This window comes from Amborella trichopoda, chromosome 6 (genome assembly GCF_054954075.1).
Source record: "Amborella trichopoda isolate Santa Cruz 75 chromosome 6, AtrichopodaSantaCruz75HAP2 v2.0, whole genome shotgun sequence".
Classification (NCBI taxonomy): domain Eukaryota; kingdom Viridiplantae; phylum Streptophyta; class Magnoliopsida; order Amborellales; family Amborellaceae; genus Amborella; species Amborella trichopoda.
In genome coordinates, this window is record NC_142341.1 from 1,160,329 (window position 1) to 1,172,511 (window position 12,183).

Genomic DNA, 12,183 nt, shown 5'->3' on the forward strand with positions numbered 1-12,183 from the left:
AAATAATAATAATATTGAGTAATAAAAATATTGCATCTTATAACAATCTATCTGATCGTTTATTTTCAAGATTTTCAAGTTTATAGATTTGTTTGATCTACACAATTTTTGAAATTTAAAATTTTATTTTCCAAATCCATAATTATATGTTCCAACAAATTTAGAGATGTACCTGTATGGTACAAGATGGGCATCTTATGCAAACCTCACATACTAGAAAAATGCTTAATAACTGCCCCTATGAAATTTTGAACAAAATACATGTTCTAGTTTTGAAAGTATGAACAAGCAAGTACATTGATATTATTTTGCTCTCGGTGATTTAGTTGCCGATAAAAATACTTTTGCTTGTTGAGGGTTACACGCATAGAACATAGATAGTTGGACAATCTTAGTAAAAGTTATTGAAGACGTACCCAAATGAAGATAATTTCAACTTAACCACTTTGTAGATAAAATTTCAATTTAAGCATCTTTTTTTAATTTAAGCATCCTTTTTTTGCGATGGCTTACGGTTTTAATGATATTTAACCGTAAATAGTAATTGTCTTCGTGTCTGGTCAACTTGGGGAGAGAGAACTCGTTATATGGCGATACGAAGAAACGGTGTTTCGATAATTTATTTGTATTTAATTTAGAGACCATTCTCTCTCTCTCTCTCTAAACACTGCCTTTGTTTTTTCTCTCTTCAGGCCTGCCTCATGTGAGTGACCATAAATTGTTTTTCTTTGCGTAAAATGTTCTTGTCTTTTGAATTTATAGCTTTTTAACTCTGTTTTTTGATAGATTGGTAGTGAATGATCTTAATGATTGTTGTTGTTTATGGTAAAGATGGATTCGTGGTCAATTTTAGCGGAGGAATGAAGTAAATTAGGGTTTTGTGGTTCATTTAAATGTTTAGGAGCTCAGTTTGGACCTTTTTTCTTTTTTTTCTGGAGCTTTTTGGTGGAGGAGATGAGCTTTGATTGTTTTTCTTCCGGTTCATTTTTATGGATGCACTACTAAATCAAATGTTTGTTTTTGGGTTCGTTTTAATGGTTAAAATTAGAGATGGATTGTTTGTTTCCTTGTTCTTTTTTATGGTTGAAATGAGAGATCAATTGCTTTGTTTCTCTGCCATCATTTTGATGGCTGAGATGCGATGAATTATTGAATGGTGATCCTGTTTTAGGTTTAGAGTTTAATAACGAGTTCATGCCTTATCTTAATTTGCTCATGAACTTGCTGCATGCTTTTTGAAGTTTTGATTAGACCTGGATTGAGTTGCTGGTTGTCTATTGCAATTTTCAGGACTATGTGGGAAATTTCAGCAAAACTCAGGGAGAAGTTTCTCCGGATATTCTTAAATTTAAGCGAGTTTAGGGTCTAAAATTGTTCAGGGTTTTGTCAGGAGGACTCCGTAAGTTTTGAAAAGCTTTTCAAACCGATTTCTATGCCTTTGGCTTGATAGAAATCATCTGTATTACATTCCTTTTGTGTTCATGTAGAATTAGAGTACAATAGTTCAATTAGGTTTTTGTGATTCAGTTACCTAAGATGTATCATTCCTAGAATTATGGTACAGTACTGTTGTCCAACAGCTTATCATTCATAAGTTGATCATGTTACATGCATGAGTTAGCAAACTAAGGTCTTTAACAGTAAGTGCAACTAAGTTAACAAAACCGTGTAAAGTTCCTATAAATAGATGGCAATGCTTGCTTTCTCACTGGCCAAGTTGTGTGATTGCGCTAGGTTATCCAATAATAGGTTATGTGATTATTCACTGTTATATGTTGAAATAGGATTTCGATACAGAAGTAGACACTGAAATTGTGGTTTGCTTGGTTTTGGAAAACCTTTAAGTTTCAGTCTTTTGATCCCCTCCTGCAACTAGTATCATGACTCGGGACCAAAAGGCCATGGGACAACACTGGGTCTGTTTTAGTGCTATGATGTTATATATTTCGTGGTTAATTATACAGTAATAAGTATCCACTTTATTACCGGTTGTCCTAAGGGATATTACATATTCTAAATGGATATACTAGACGTTCTTATTTTTCGGAGTTTGAAAGCATGGGCTCTACCTGATGACTTAAGCAATATTACCAGGCTATGGTGATTGAACCCATCATATGGTTCAGTTATTTGATTTACTTGCACTTTTGGATCTCATAGTTATTCCCATTGAAAATATTGTGGGGTTGTTGAGCATTTGTTTAGGAAAAAATGTGACACTCTTTCGTCTTCATACCAGGACTTTTCAATGCTTCTTGGAGATCCATGCAGTCTTGGCATATTAATCATCTCTTGAACAGGATAGGATATCTAACTTGTTGACTTTATTGATACCAAGGATGAAAGAAAAGAGGTTGAAATTGAATTGACTCATGACCATGGGACTTCATGGTGGATGGTATTAAGTTGCAGTTGCACTTTGAGTGGTTATGTCCACTTATGCTATCTTAGTTGCCTTATAAGTATTAGTCCAATTAGTTCTGTTGGGGCAATGCTGTGTACCATTTGTTTGGTGCGCATAATTAAACCGAAAATTTTCCTACAAATTTATTTCAAAATTATGATCTTTTCGTTTTTACTATCAATGGATGGGGATTTAGTGATTTATAGCTCCTGACATAGAGCGGGGTCCTCAGTTCATGTGTGGGCCTCTGTGATTCATTCTTTGAAGGGGGGTCCACTGGTAGCCCAGTAAGAAGGCTTGGGATTTAGGTTGCATTTAAAGGTTCAAGCACAAAGTTTCCCCATGAAATGTGATTGTAGAGTTTCTTTGGAGTTGTGAAGGGAAATATATGAGGTTCTGGGAAGTCTTTTCATGTGTCAAGAAATTAAGAACAGAGCTTTAAGATTCAGACTTGGCTCGATGTTCACCCAATCCCAACAGCGAGTCATGGATAGATTCAAGCTCTGCGAGTTTTTTTTCCTTCAAACAGGAGAAACTAATGAAATGGAAAGTAATATTAGGAATATCAAGTTCCGGGCTGAATAATACTCTGGGGATAGAGAAATGGCTAATATATCCTTCTTGCCCTAAGATGGGGTTAGAAGTTTCTGCAATCTGAAACACATGGTTTTAATTTTTGTCCATCTTATGAAGATTGTTGATTAGATTTTAAGTAAGTTCTTGGTGGAGTGGTGGATGCAATATAACAAAGTTGTGGTTTCTGTTCCTACGCCAAATTATGTGTCGAAGTTTGTAGTGTACTAAATGGACATATTCAGTGGTTTCATTCATTGAAGCTTTCAAAGTAGTAGATATAGTGGTAAATGCAATTTTTTTTAATCATTTCACATAAGGACTTGCACTTTTTGTCTAGATTTTGAAGAATTAGATGAAATATTCCCTCAAATTCTGATGGGTTTTTGTTGGTTTTTGATATAGTTGACTTGTTGCATTTGATTAAGCCTTTGGGGCTATTCCATTGGGTGCTTTGGAGCTCTTTAACTTTGCTGCAAGAGAGCTACAGATGGGAACTCATGAAATGGAGAAAGGTGCTCGTCAAGTAGAAGTCTTACATCTTCTTTTGAAGTGAAAAATCTGGTTTTCTGACACTCGGAGGGTGACTTGTTTCACAATTAAGAAGTAAGAAAAGTCTCTGCTCACAAATGTCACATTCACTTCCATCTGCTCATATTTTCTTCACTTTTCTCTCTCTCTCTCTCTCTCTCTCTCTCTCTCTCTCTCTCATTCATTGCCCTCTTCTACAATTTAACAGCAAGAATGTGTCTGAGGTCAAAGTCAAACTCTTTGTTTTATTGCTTAACATACATCCCAGACCTGGGATCAAATGGTCATGGAAAACCACCATATTTAAGGTACGTCTCCATCCAACCTCAGGATTTCGTTTTCTTATTAGCTTTTTCTGATGGTATTGTGTTTCATCAAAATCAAAGCACAGTACAAAACTGAAACAGCACAAGCTTGAGATGGGAGAGAAACAATAGATGTAGGTGATGCATCATTTGCTCAGCGCTAACTCAACCCAAAAATGCAGGCATAGGCTATCCATTCCTTCCAGGGCTGAGGACTTTTTCTTTTGTCTTATAATTGCTGGAGAGAGTGGATCAGTAATGAGAAAGTATCTACTTGGAAATATTCAACCAAACCCTTCTAAAATCCCATTTTATTGTGTTCCATGAGATAACTGGAATTTATTCTTCTCTTGATGCATTGTTTGGTAACCATTGGGTTATATTTCTCTATTCATGATGCTCTGCATATATAGGTTTATATCCATAAAATATAGATATATAAGTGTTGTGCTTGCATGTGCATCTGTGTATACATGTATATATTATTTACCCATTATATTATATAGATATATGCATGCATAGGGCAATTGCATGCTTGGTGTGGCCATTGCATAGATATTCATACGTGTGCACATATTTAGCATGTGTGAGTTGGCGTGGACATGTGATGTGACTGTGTATCAATGTATCTTCATGTTTGGTTCATGGGCAAATGTTATTTGTTTATTATTATAATCATATTCATATGAACTAAGTAGGATTTTAGTTTGAAGCGCCAAGGTAACAATCAAAATGACTCGGATGTGATACTGCTTCTCAGGATGCAAAGAATTTGAATATAAGAATACTGTGCCTATGAATGTAGTTAAGATTTAACATGTAAGTTTTCTTTTGCTGATATGCATGGGATTCATGTAGGGAAGTTATAACTTCCAAATGAAACACTTACGATTGTTGTATTTGATGCTTTCTTTCAGGTGCAGTATCTATCTTTTCTCTGAATGTCTAAAACTTTGCCTCTTGATATGATATGGGACTTCAAGTGTCTGTTGAAGAAAGGTCTGACCTTAATCAACACTAACCCTTCCCTATTCTTCTCCATCTTCCATGCAAGAGATGCTAGGCTCTGATGAAAACCTTGAGCCCACTGGCGAACTAAGTGTTAGTTTTGGCTACCATTGTAGTTTAAATCAGAATACCTCTGATGACGATATCGATATCTCAACTGTTCCAGATAGCCAAAACTCAACTATAGGGAAGAGGAGTAGCTCATTTTCTTGCCTATCTGGGGCTGCCCTTAGTGCCAATGCTACGTTGGCAAACACAAATATATGTAATGGTCTCATTGCTGAAGAAATACTCCCTAGTTTCGATTCTCCAAAATCATTTAGAAGGTTGCCCTCCTCCTCATCCCTCTCAAGGTTAGATCCATTCTTTTCCTCCTCACAAAGCAGTGTATCCACTTTAGGGGGGACCATATCGACTGAGAGTGATATGCTCGAAAGCAACAGGAGTATATCGATGAAACCCATGAGTGCCCCAACAAGGCTTGAAGCCTCAAGTTTTCTCAATGCAATGGATGTTCAAATGGCTGGTGGTGCTGCAGGTGAAGATAGGGTCCAAGCTGTTTGCTCGGAAGAAAATGGGTGGCTCTACTGTGGTGTCTATGATGGATTCAATGGTCGAGATGCAGCTGATTTTCTCGCTGGGACACTATATGATAATATTGGGTTTTACTTGCATTTGTTGGAATGGCGCACAAAGCAACAAGGTGGGTCGACGCTTGCCCCTTTGTCCTCAAAACTTCCTCTTGATAGTTTACCAGAAGACACCAGTATTCCTTTGAAGCTCAACAAATTGGGAGCTTCACTTACCGAACCCATTTTCCCAATATCTCTATATGGTGAAATTTCTTCTGAGGCATTTCGAAATGGTGTAATCGATTGCCTAAGGCGAGCACTTTCTCAAGCTGAGAGTGATTTTATGTACATGGTGGAACAGGAGATGGAGGATCGGCCTGATTTAGTCTCTGTTGGGTCGTGTGTGCTAGTTGTTCTCCTCCATGGAAATGACTTGTACACCCTCAACATAGGGGACAGCAGAGCTGTGCTTGCAAAGAGTGAGGATGGTTCTGTAACATCTGTTCAACTTACTGATAGCCATACAGTTGAGAATGATGAGGAGCGCATGAAGTTATTGGCTGAACATCCTGATGATGCCTCAACAATCGTTGGGGGAAGAGTTAAAGGGAAGCTGAAGGTTACTCGCGCTTTTGGTGTGGGTTATTTGAAAGAGGTGAACCAAATTTTTTATTTTTGTAATTTTTGGGAAAGCATACCTACACTAGTGGTGTGTGGTATGTCATGTGCTGATGGTGTATGGTGGTACATAATGCACCACACAGAATCAATAACCTTTTCATTTGATGGCGGATATTAACCATGCACAGATGAATTCCCATCATTTTAAGAATGGTTGATCCTTCATCGAGAATGGATGGTGGATGCTCCCATGCTATATCACATATCATACACTCTTGGTGTATGACATGCTTTCCTTTTGTTATTCCCTTTGATGTTTATTGAGAGGGTTTCAGCTTTTCTCCCAATGATATATCTTAAGCATCATGCATATGTACGTTTTCTTCTCTCAACAGAGCAAAATGAACGATGCTCTGATGGGTATTCTTCGAGTCCGCAATTTGTGCAGTCCACCATATATTTCTGCTAATCCATCAATAGGGATCCACAGAGTTACAGACGGTGATTTGTTTGTGGTTATTGGGAGCGATGGATTATTTGATTTTTTCAGCAACGATGAAGTGGTTGAGCTAGTCCACCAGTTTATTGAGAAAAACCCATTTGGTGATCCGGCAAAATACCTTCTTGAACAACTTTTACTGAGAGCTGCTCAAAATGCAGGTACATTTTTTGTGTTTATATTTTGAAAGTATATATTATAAAGGACCACATATATTTTGTTGTGCGGTCCCAACATCTGTACTGTCCGATTTCATTGGACGGTGCAAATTTGGCGTGATTTTTGAAATAGGTGACTATCTAATAAAATCGAGCAGGATTCATCTGCACCGTACACTGTCTAGAGAAATTGGAAGGTGCAAACTTTGGGGCCCACCTAACAATAGGTGCAGAACCCAACATAGAAATCAATGGACTATGGAAAACCATTAACTTGGGTAAGTAAATATTATGAATCAATGGACTATGTAAAACCATTGTCCCATCATCTGCACTGTCCGATTTCATTGGACGGTGCAAATTTGGTGTGATTTTCAAAATAGGCGATTGTCTAATAAAATCGGATATGATTCATCTGCACCATACACCGTCTAGAGAAATTGGACATTGGAAACTTCGGGGCACACCTAACAATAGGTGCATAAATCAATGGACTATGGAAAACCATTATCTTGGGTAAGTAAATATTATGAATCAATGGACTATGTAAAACCATTGTCCATTGGGGTCATCACCATGAAATGAAACGATTGGACGTTGAGGGAGAGAGACTGAAACCCACAAGAATAGGATATGGGCCCATTCATGGGATCCACTTCCCATAACTACTCATCATTTCATTTGACGGCGATGACGTCAATGCACAAAATAATTATAGATACTTCCACATTTATCTTTGGGTGCAATTTGCATATGGACGCATCCATATGTAGAGGTAAGGTGCACCTTTAAATTCAAATTTTATCATGGTATATAATTTTGATATAAAATGTTCTTAGGATTATCTCAAAATCTATTTTTATATCTAATTATAAAATTTTAAATTTCAAAAATGGTTAAAATCAAGTAGATCTATAAACATATGAAAATCTTGAAAATGGACAGTGTAGATAATATGTTGTAAAATGCACTATTTCTGAGACTTAAAATCTTTTTATTTTTTAATAATCATACATCTCGATGTCGAGATGATCTATCAAAGGGTTTTTCAATATTAAAAGTACCTTTTCCGATGGATTTTTGAGGGGCATCCGTAGTTCTACATTACAAGGTAGCATCCTTATATAAACTTTTTTTTTTATTTTTTTATACTTTCTATGTGCCTTTGCCTCCGAATTTAATTGATGTAAACACGTTTCATTCAGGTTTTAGCATAGAAGAGTTAATGAGAATTCCTGCCGGGAGGAGGAGAAAATACCATGATGATGTGACAGTCATTGTAATTATGCTTGGAAATAAGCAGCGCACATCAACTGCATCAACGTCGTTTTAGGTAGGTAAGTTCTAGGTCAATTCTCCTGAATGTTGTATTTCCCTTTCTTTATGTAACATGCCCATAAGCTGTGTTATATGAAGCGGATGGCCATGTGCATCCTTGATGGATCAATTCTTTGTGCTGTAGGAATTATTGGGATGAAATGATTGTATAGTATTATTTCATCAATGAGTTTTTGCACTCCTTCATTGTAATGGTTCACAAAACTCGGTGTAAAAGCTTGTCGACTTATAAGAACTTATAAATGCAGGAGTTGAGATATGTTCATTCATTAATTATGTGATTCACCAACATATGATAGAGTCATGCACCAACACATACATGTACATTGTACATCCTTATGAACCATGCATCCACCCACATCCACAAAGGCACAAACATATGCACATATGTGGACATGCGTACATATACAAATATATGCGACTATGCGTATCCACCTACATCCTCAAAGGCACAAACATATGCACATTTGTGGACATGCGTACATATATAAACATATGCAACTGTGCAATCGTACACACATGCATGTAAATATAATTGGGAAGTTGCTAACATGACATCTATCTAGTATTACATTGGCACTTACATGAGTGTTGGTGCCCACAAATTTCAAAGGTGTCTGGTACTACAGCCATAATCTGGCACAAACATATGCACATATGTGGACATGCGTACATATACAAATATATGCGACTATGCATGCATCCACCCACATCCTCAAAGGCACAAACATATGCACATATGTGGACATGCGTACATATACAAATATATGCGACTATGCATGCATCCACCCACATCCTCAAAGGCACAAACATATGCACATATGTGGACATGCGTACATATATAAATATATGCGACTATGCGTACACACATGCATGTAAATATAATTTGGAAGTTGCTAACATGACATCTATCTAGTATTCCATTGGCACTTACATGAGTGTTGGTGCCCACAAATTTCAAAAGTGTATGGTACTACGGCCATAATCTGGCATACATGTCCAGACGACTGTTTTTTATGAATAAAATATCATATTTCTAGTATACTATTATAGAGCATCTATTTCTGACCAGGCATCTATCCTGGTATGTCATCATCATCAAAAACCTTTCCCCAACTATTTGGGGTCGGCTATCTGTCTTGGTATTATGTGATTTTGCGTTTGTATATTGAATGTCCAACCTTATCATGGGTACTAGTGTCGTCTAGTGGCAAACGCTACCTATATTTGTTATCTATGGGGAGGATTTATTGTGCACATAGGGTGCTAAATGTAGAATGGTAATTGAAATATTAGTGCTTTGTTACCTAGTTTGCGTTGCCACCAATGAAATTGCCTTTTCATAAGGCATCTTGCATTGTGAGGATACATGTATCAAGTTTACCTAAGAGGTGCAAAGGAGTCCCAGCCTTGACCTGGACCCAAACCTGACCCAGATAGGTAGACCTGGACTCAGACACAATTGGGTTCAGGTCTGTAGTTCTCGGCCTCATCCTTCAGGTCCACTTCTGAGGTCTAGGCTGGTCAGGTATCTTGGCAATAAACAATGAGAAACATCATGGAAAGGATAAGAGAAATGAACTTCATAAAATTATATAAGAGAATAAAGTTACAGCAGTTTGCCCATTGACAAGAATTACTAACACTTGAGATGCAACCATGCTAAAAAGATTATGGGAGCTACAGAATAAGGTAATTGCTTTTGGAGCTAATTGGGGTTTATGATGAAATTTGAAAGAGAAATCTAAATTTAGAGAATGAAAAAACTACATAAGCATGCATATATATATATATATATATATATATATATATATATATATATATATATATATATATATATATATATCATAGGAAAAAATGAGACCAACGGTCCAGATTGAATTTAAGCCGATCTGACGATCACGAATGTCCGGTAGTGTTTGAATTTTAATTTTTTTTCTACAAATCCAAATCACTTGAAATTTGGAGCTTGCGTCATAAAAAATAGATGAATCTTCGAAAAATATCAAAAAATTATTTTACATGAAATAAATTGACCAAAATACATTAAAAAAGATTTGGAGGTATTTTGGTCAATTGTTTTTCTCAAATTATTTTTTATATATTTTTATTAGGTGTGGCTTGATGAGAAGAACACACGTTTAAAATTTCAAGTGATTTGGATTTGTAGAAAAAAAAAAAATTTAGAACTCAAGCACTACTAGATATCTGTGTTTGTCAGATCGGTCTAGATTCAGTCTGGGCCATTGGGCTTGTACTATTCCATAGGCTAGTGGGCTCACTCAAGCTTTTTCTTCTTTCTCTCTCCCTCTATATATATATATATATATTAAATCATGTGTGCTTTTTGGTTTTTTGGTTTTTCTAATAACATATTTTCATGGAAGACGATTCCCTTTCTTTGTGGAATCTCACTTGTACACTGCTCAAGCGAGTACACTTGGACTCGCCTTGGCTACTAACCAATGTTATCAAATTCGCTTCGCTTCGGCCAAAAAAGTTTAGACATAAACCGAAGAGAAGCGAAGCCTGGTGTTGCCGTTCGGTCAGATTGGCGCTGATTCGGTCAAATTCGGATCGCTTCGGGTTTGCTTCGAATCTTCGGCCAACAAAGAAATAGCTATATAAATGTTTTTTTTTTTTAAATCCAAAGTCTTTTTCTGAATCGGCTAAAGCACCAAATTGCTTCATTTTTCTCACCAAACTGAAGAAGACTCCAAAAGCGAATCTAGTAACATTAACAAGCCGATTTTTTGAACATAGGTGGAGGAGAGGAGAGGAGAGGAGGATTATGTGTACATATATATGTGTAGATATGCATGCATTTGCACATACATAGAAATGCTTCATTTGGAGATCGTGGTGGAAATAGAAGCCCTTGTTTTCATACTCCTCATGTAGGAGAGGTGGCGATTGGTCAGGTTTGGCAAATGTCGATTGGTCAGGTTTGACTAATGATATGTGAAATTAAGTTTGGGTACTTTGTCCAAAAAAAATAAAAATAAAAGGGGAAAATAAGTTTGGTTAAGGTTTAGGTGATGCACCTATTACATTGAGTCCACCCTCCCAAAATCCATCTTGGATATGGATTTTGGATTTGAAATTTTGCATGTATATCATCTAAACCACCTCAATCTTTGCATATATATCATCTAGACCACCACAATCTTGAATATATATATATATATATATAATTTAACTTTTAAAATAATCTATTTTGTACTTGTTTTGGACCGTTTCATTGTAATTATTCAAAGATCATCAGATCCACACTGTTTTTAAAGCTTCATATTCATGCATCTGAGGTGGAAACAAATTTACAGCGACTCGGGTGTTTTGAGTCCTTAATCCTTCGAAACCAAGGCGCATGCTTGAAAACCTAATTGCATTTCGAGTTTCTAACCACTTGGATCTGTTTGTCGAAAAATTTGAGGTTCTATCTTCAATCTTATGACGTTGGCAAAAATAATTATGAAAGTGAAAAACTTCTCATGCTTATCTCCAAAATATTGCTTACTTTTTATTCTTGCAACAACTTCTTTGGAGGTTTGTATGACTCATCGATAAGTTGGATTTCATGCGAAAGCAATACGCTTTCCATTGTGGGCCTAAAATTTGGGCCAAGCCTATGCTCAAAATTGTGTAATTGTGTTTTTTTTTGTTTTTTTTGGAAAATTAGCATTGCCAGTGGTCACTTTCACCATCCCCATTAGATGTGGGTGGTTGGCATCATGCTATTAACCTTGCTCAGAGTATAAAAAACTTTTATCCAGACTTTATTCGATTTCACATCAGATAGCTAAGAGTAATAATAGTAATAATTTTTTATAGCAAAAACAGTATTATAATATGTGGTGTTCTAATTTTCACAAATTATGAAGACATTACCTTGTCAGAAGAGCATGCATATGCCAACATCCATTTGTTTATGAAAAGATGGTCCTAGTGGTCTATCATCACCCACTCTTACCCATCATTCTGAGTAGTTTTCCAGAAGATTTGCTGCTCTCACATGAGAATACTCTGTATTTTCTCCCTTGGGTAAAACCTAAGCTTGAAGTCTTCTTCGGAACTTAAAATCTAAACCTAGAAGTATTTTTCCGAACTTAAAACTTAAACCTTTTGTACTCCCTTTACTTCTATACAAAAGTTAACAATTTCATTAAAAAAAGAA

The 12,183-nt window shown here is 36.3% G+C and overlaps 1 protein-coding gene across 6 annotated transcripts; it reads left to right on the forward strand.

The window, feature by feature from the left end:
• The first annotated feature begins 668 nt into the window (after positions 1 to 668).
• Positions 669 to 8,282, forward strand: LOC18434589 (putative protein phosphatase 2C 40). Of its 6 annotated transcripts, XM_088870045.1 has the most exons (7): positions 669 to 1,024; positions 1,291 to 1,399; positions 3,383 to 3,583; positions 3,717 to 3,816; positions 4,731 to 6,048; positions 6,410 to 6,674; positions 7,877 to 8,282. In XM_088870045.1, the coding sequence occupies exons 5-7, from the start codon at positions 4,861 to 4,863 to the stop codon at positions 8,002 to 8,004; spliced, it is 1,581 nt and encodes a 526-aa protein (XP_088726171.1). In that variant the 5' UTR covers positions 669 to 1,024; positions 1,291 to 1,399; positions 3,383 to 3,583; positions 3,717 to 3,816; positions 4,731 to 4,860; the 3' UTR covers positions 8,005 to 8,282. The 6 variants fall into 6 exon arrangements, with proteins under 6 accessions (XP_088726171.1, XP_020523013.2, XP_088726170.1 ...); XM_020667354.2 differs by having other exon boundaries at positions 669 to 1,399; XM_088870044.1 differs by lacking the exon at positions 1,291 to 1,399.
• Positions 8,283 to 12,183: the final 3,901 nt, after the last annotated feature.

Bases quoted from the DNA above. Each gene is read 5' to 3' on its own strand.
- LOC18434589 (XM_020667354.2), top strand. From the start codon at position 4,861: ATGCAAGAGATGCTAGGCTCTGATGAAAACCTTGAGCCCACTGGCGAA. The intron at 6,049-6,409 runs GTGAACCAAATT...TTCTCTCAACAG, and splicing joins GTGTGGGTTATTTGAAAGAG to AGCAAAATGAACGATGCTCT. The intron at 6,675-7,876 runs GTACATTTTTTG...CGTTTCATTCAG, and splicing joins GAGAGCTGCTCAAAATGCAG to GTTTTAGCATAGAAGAGTTA.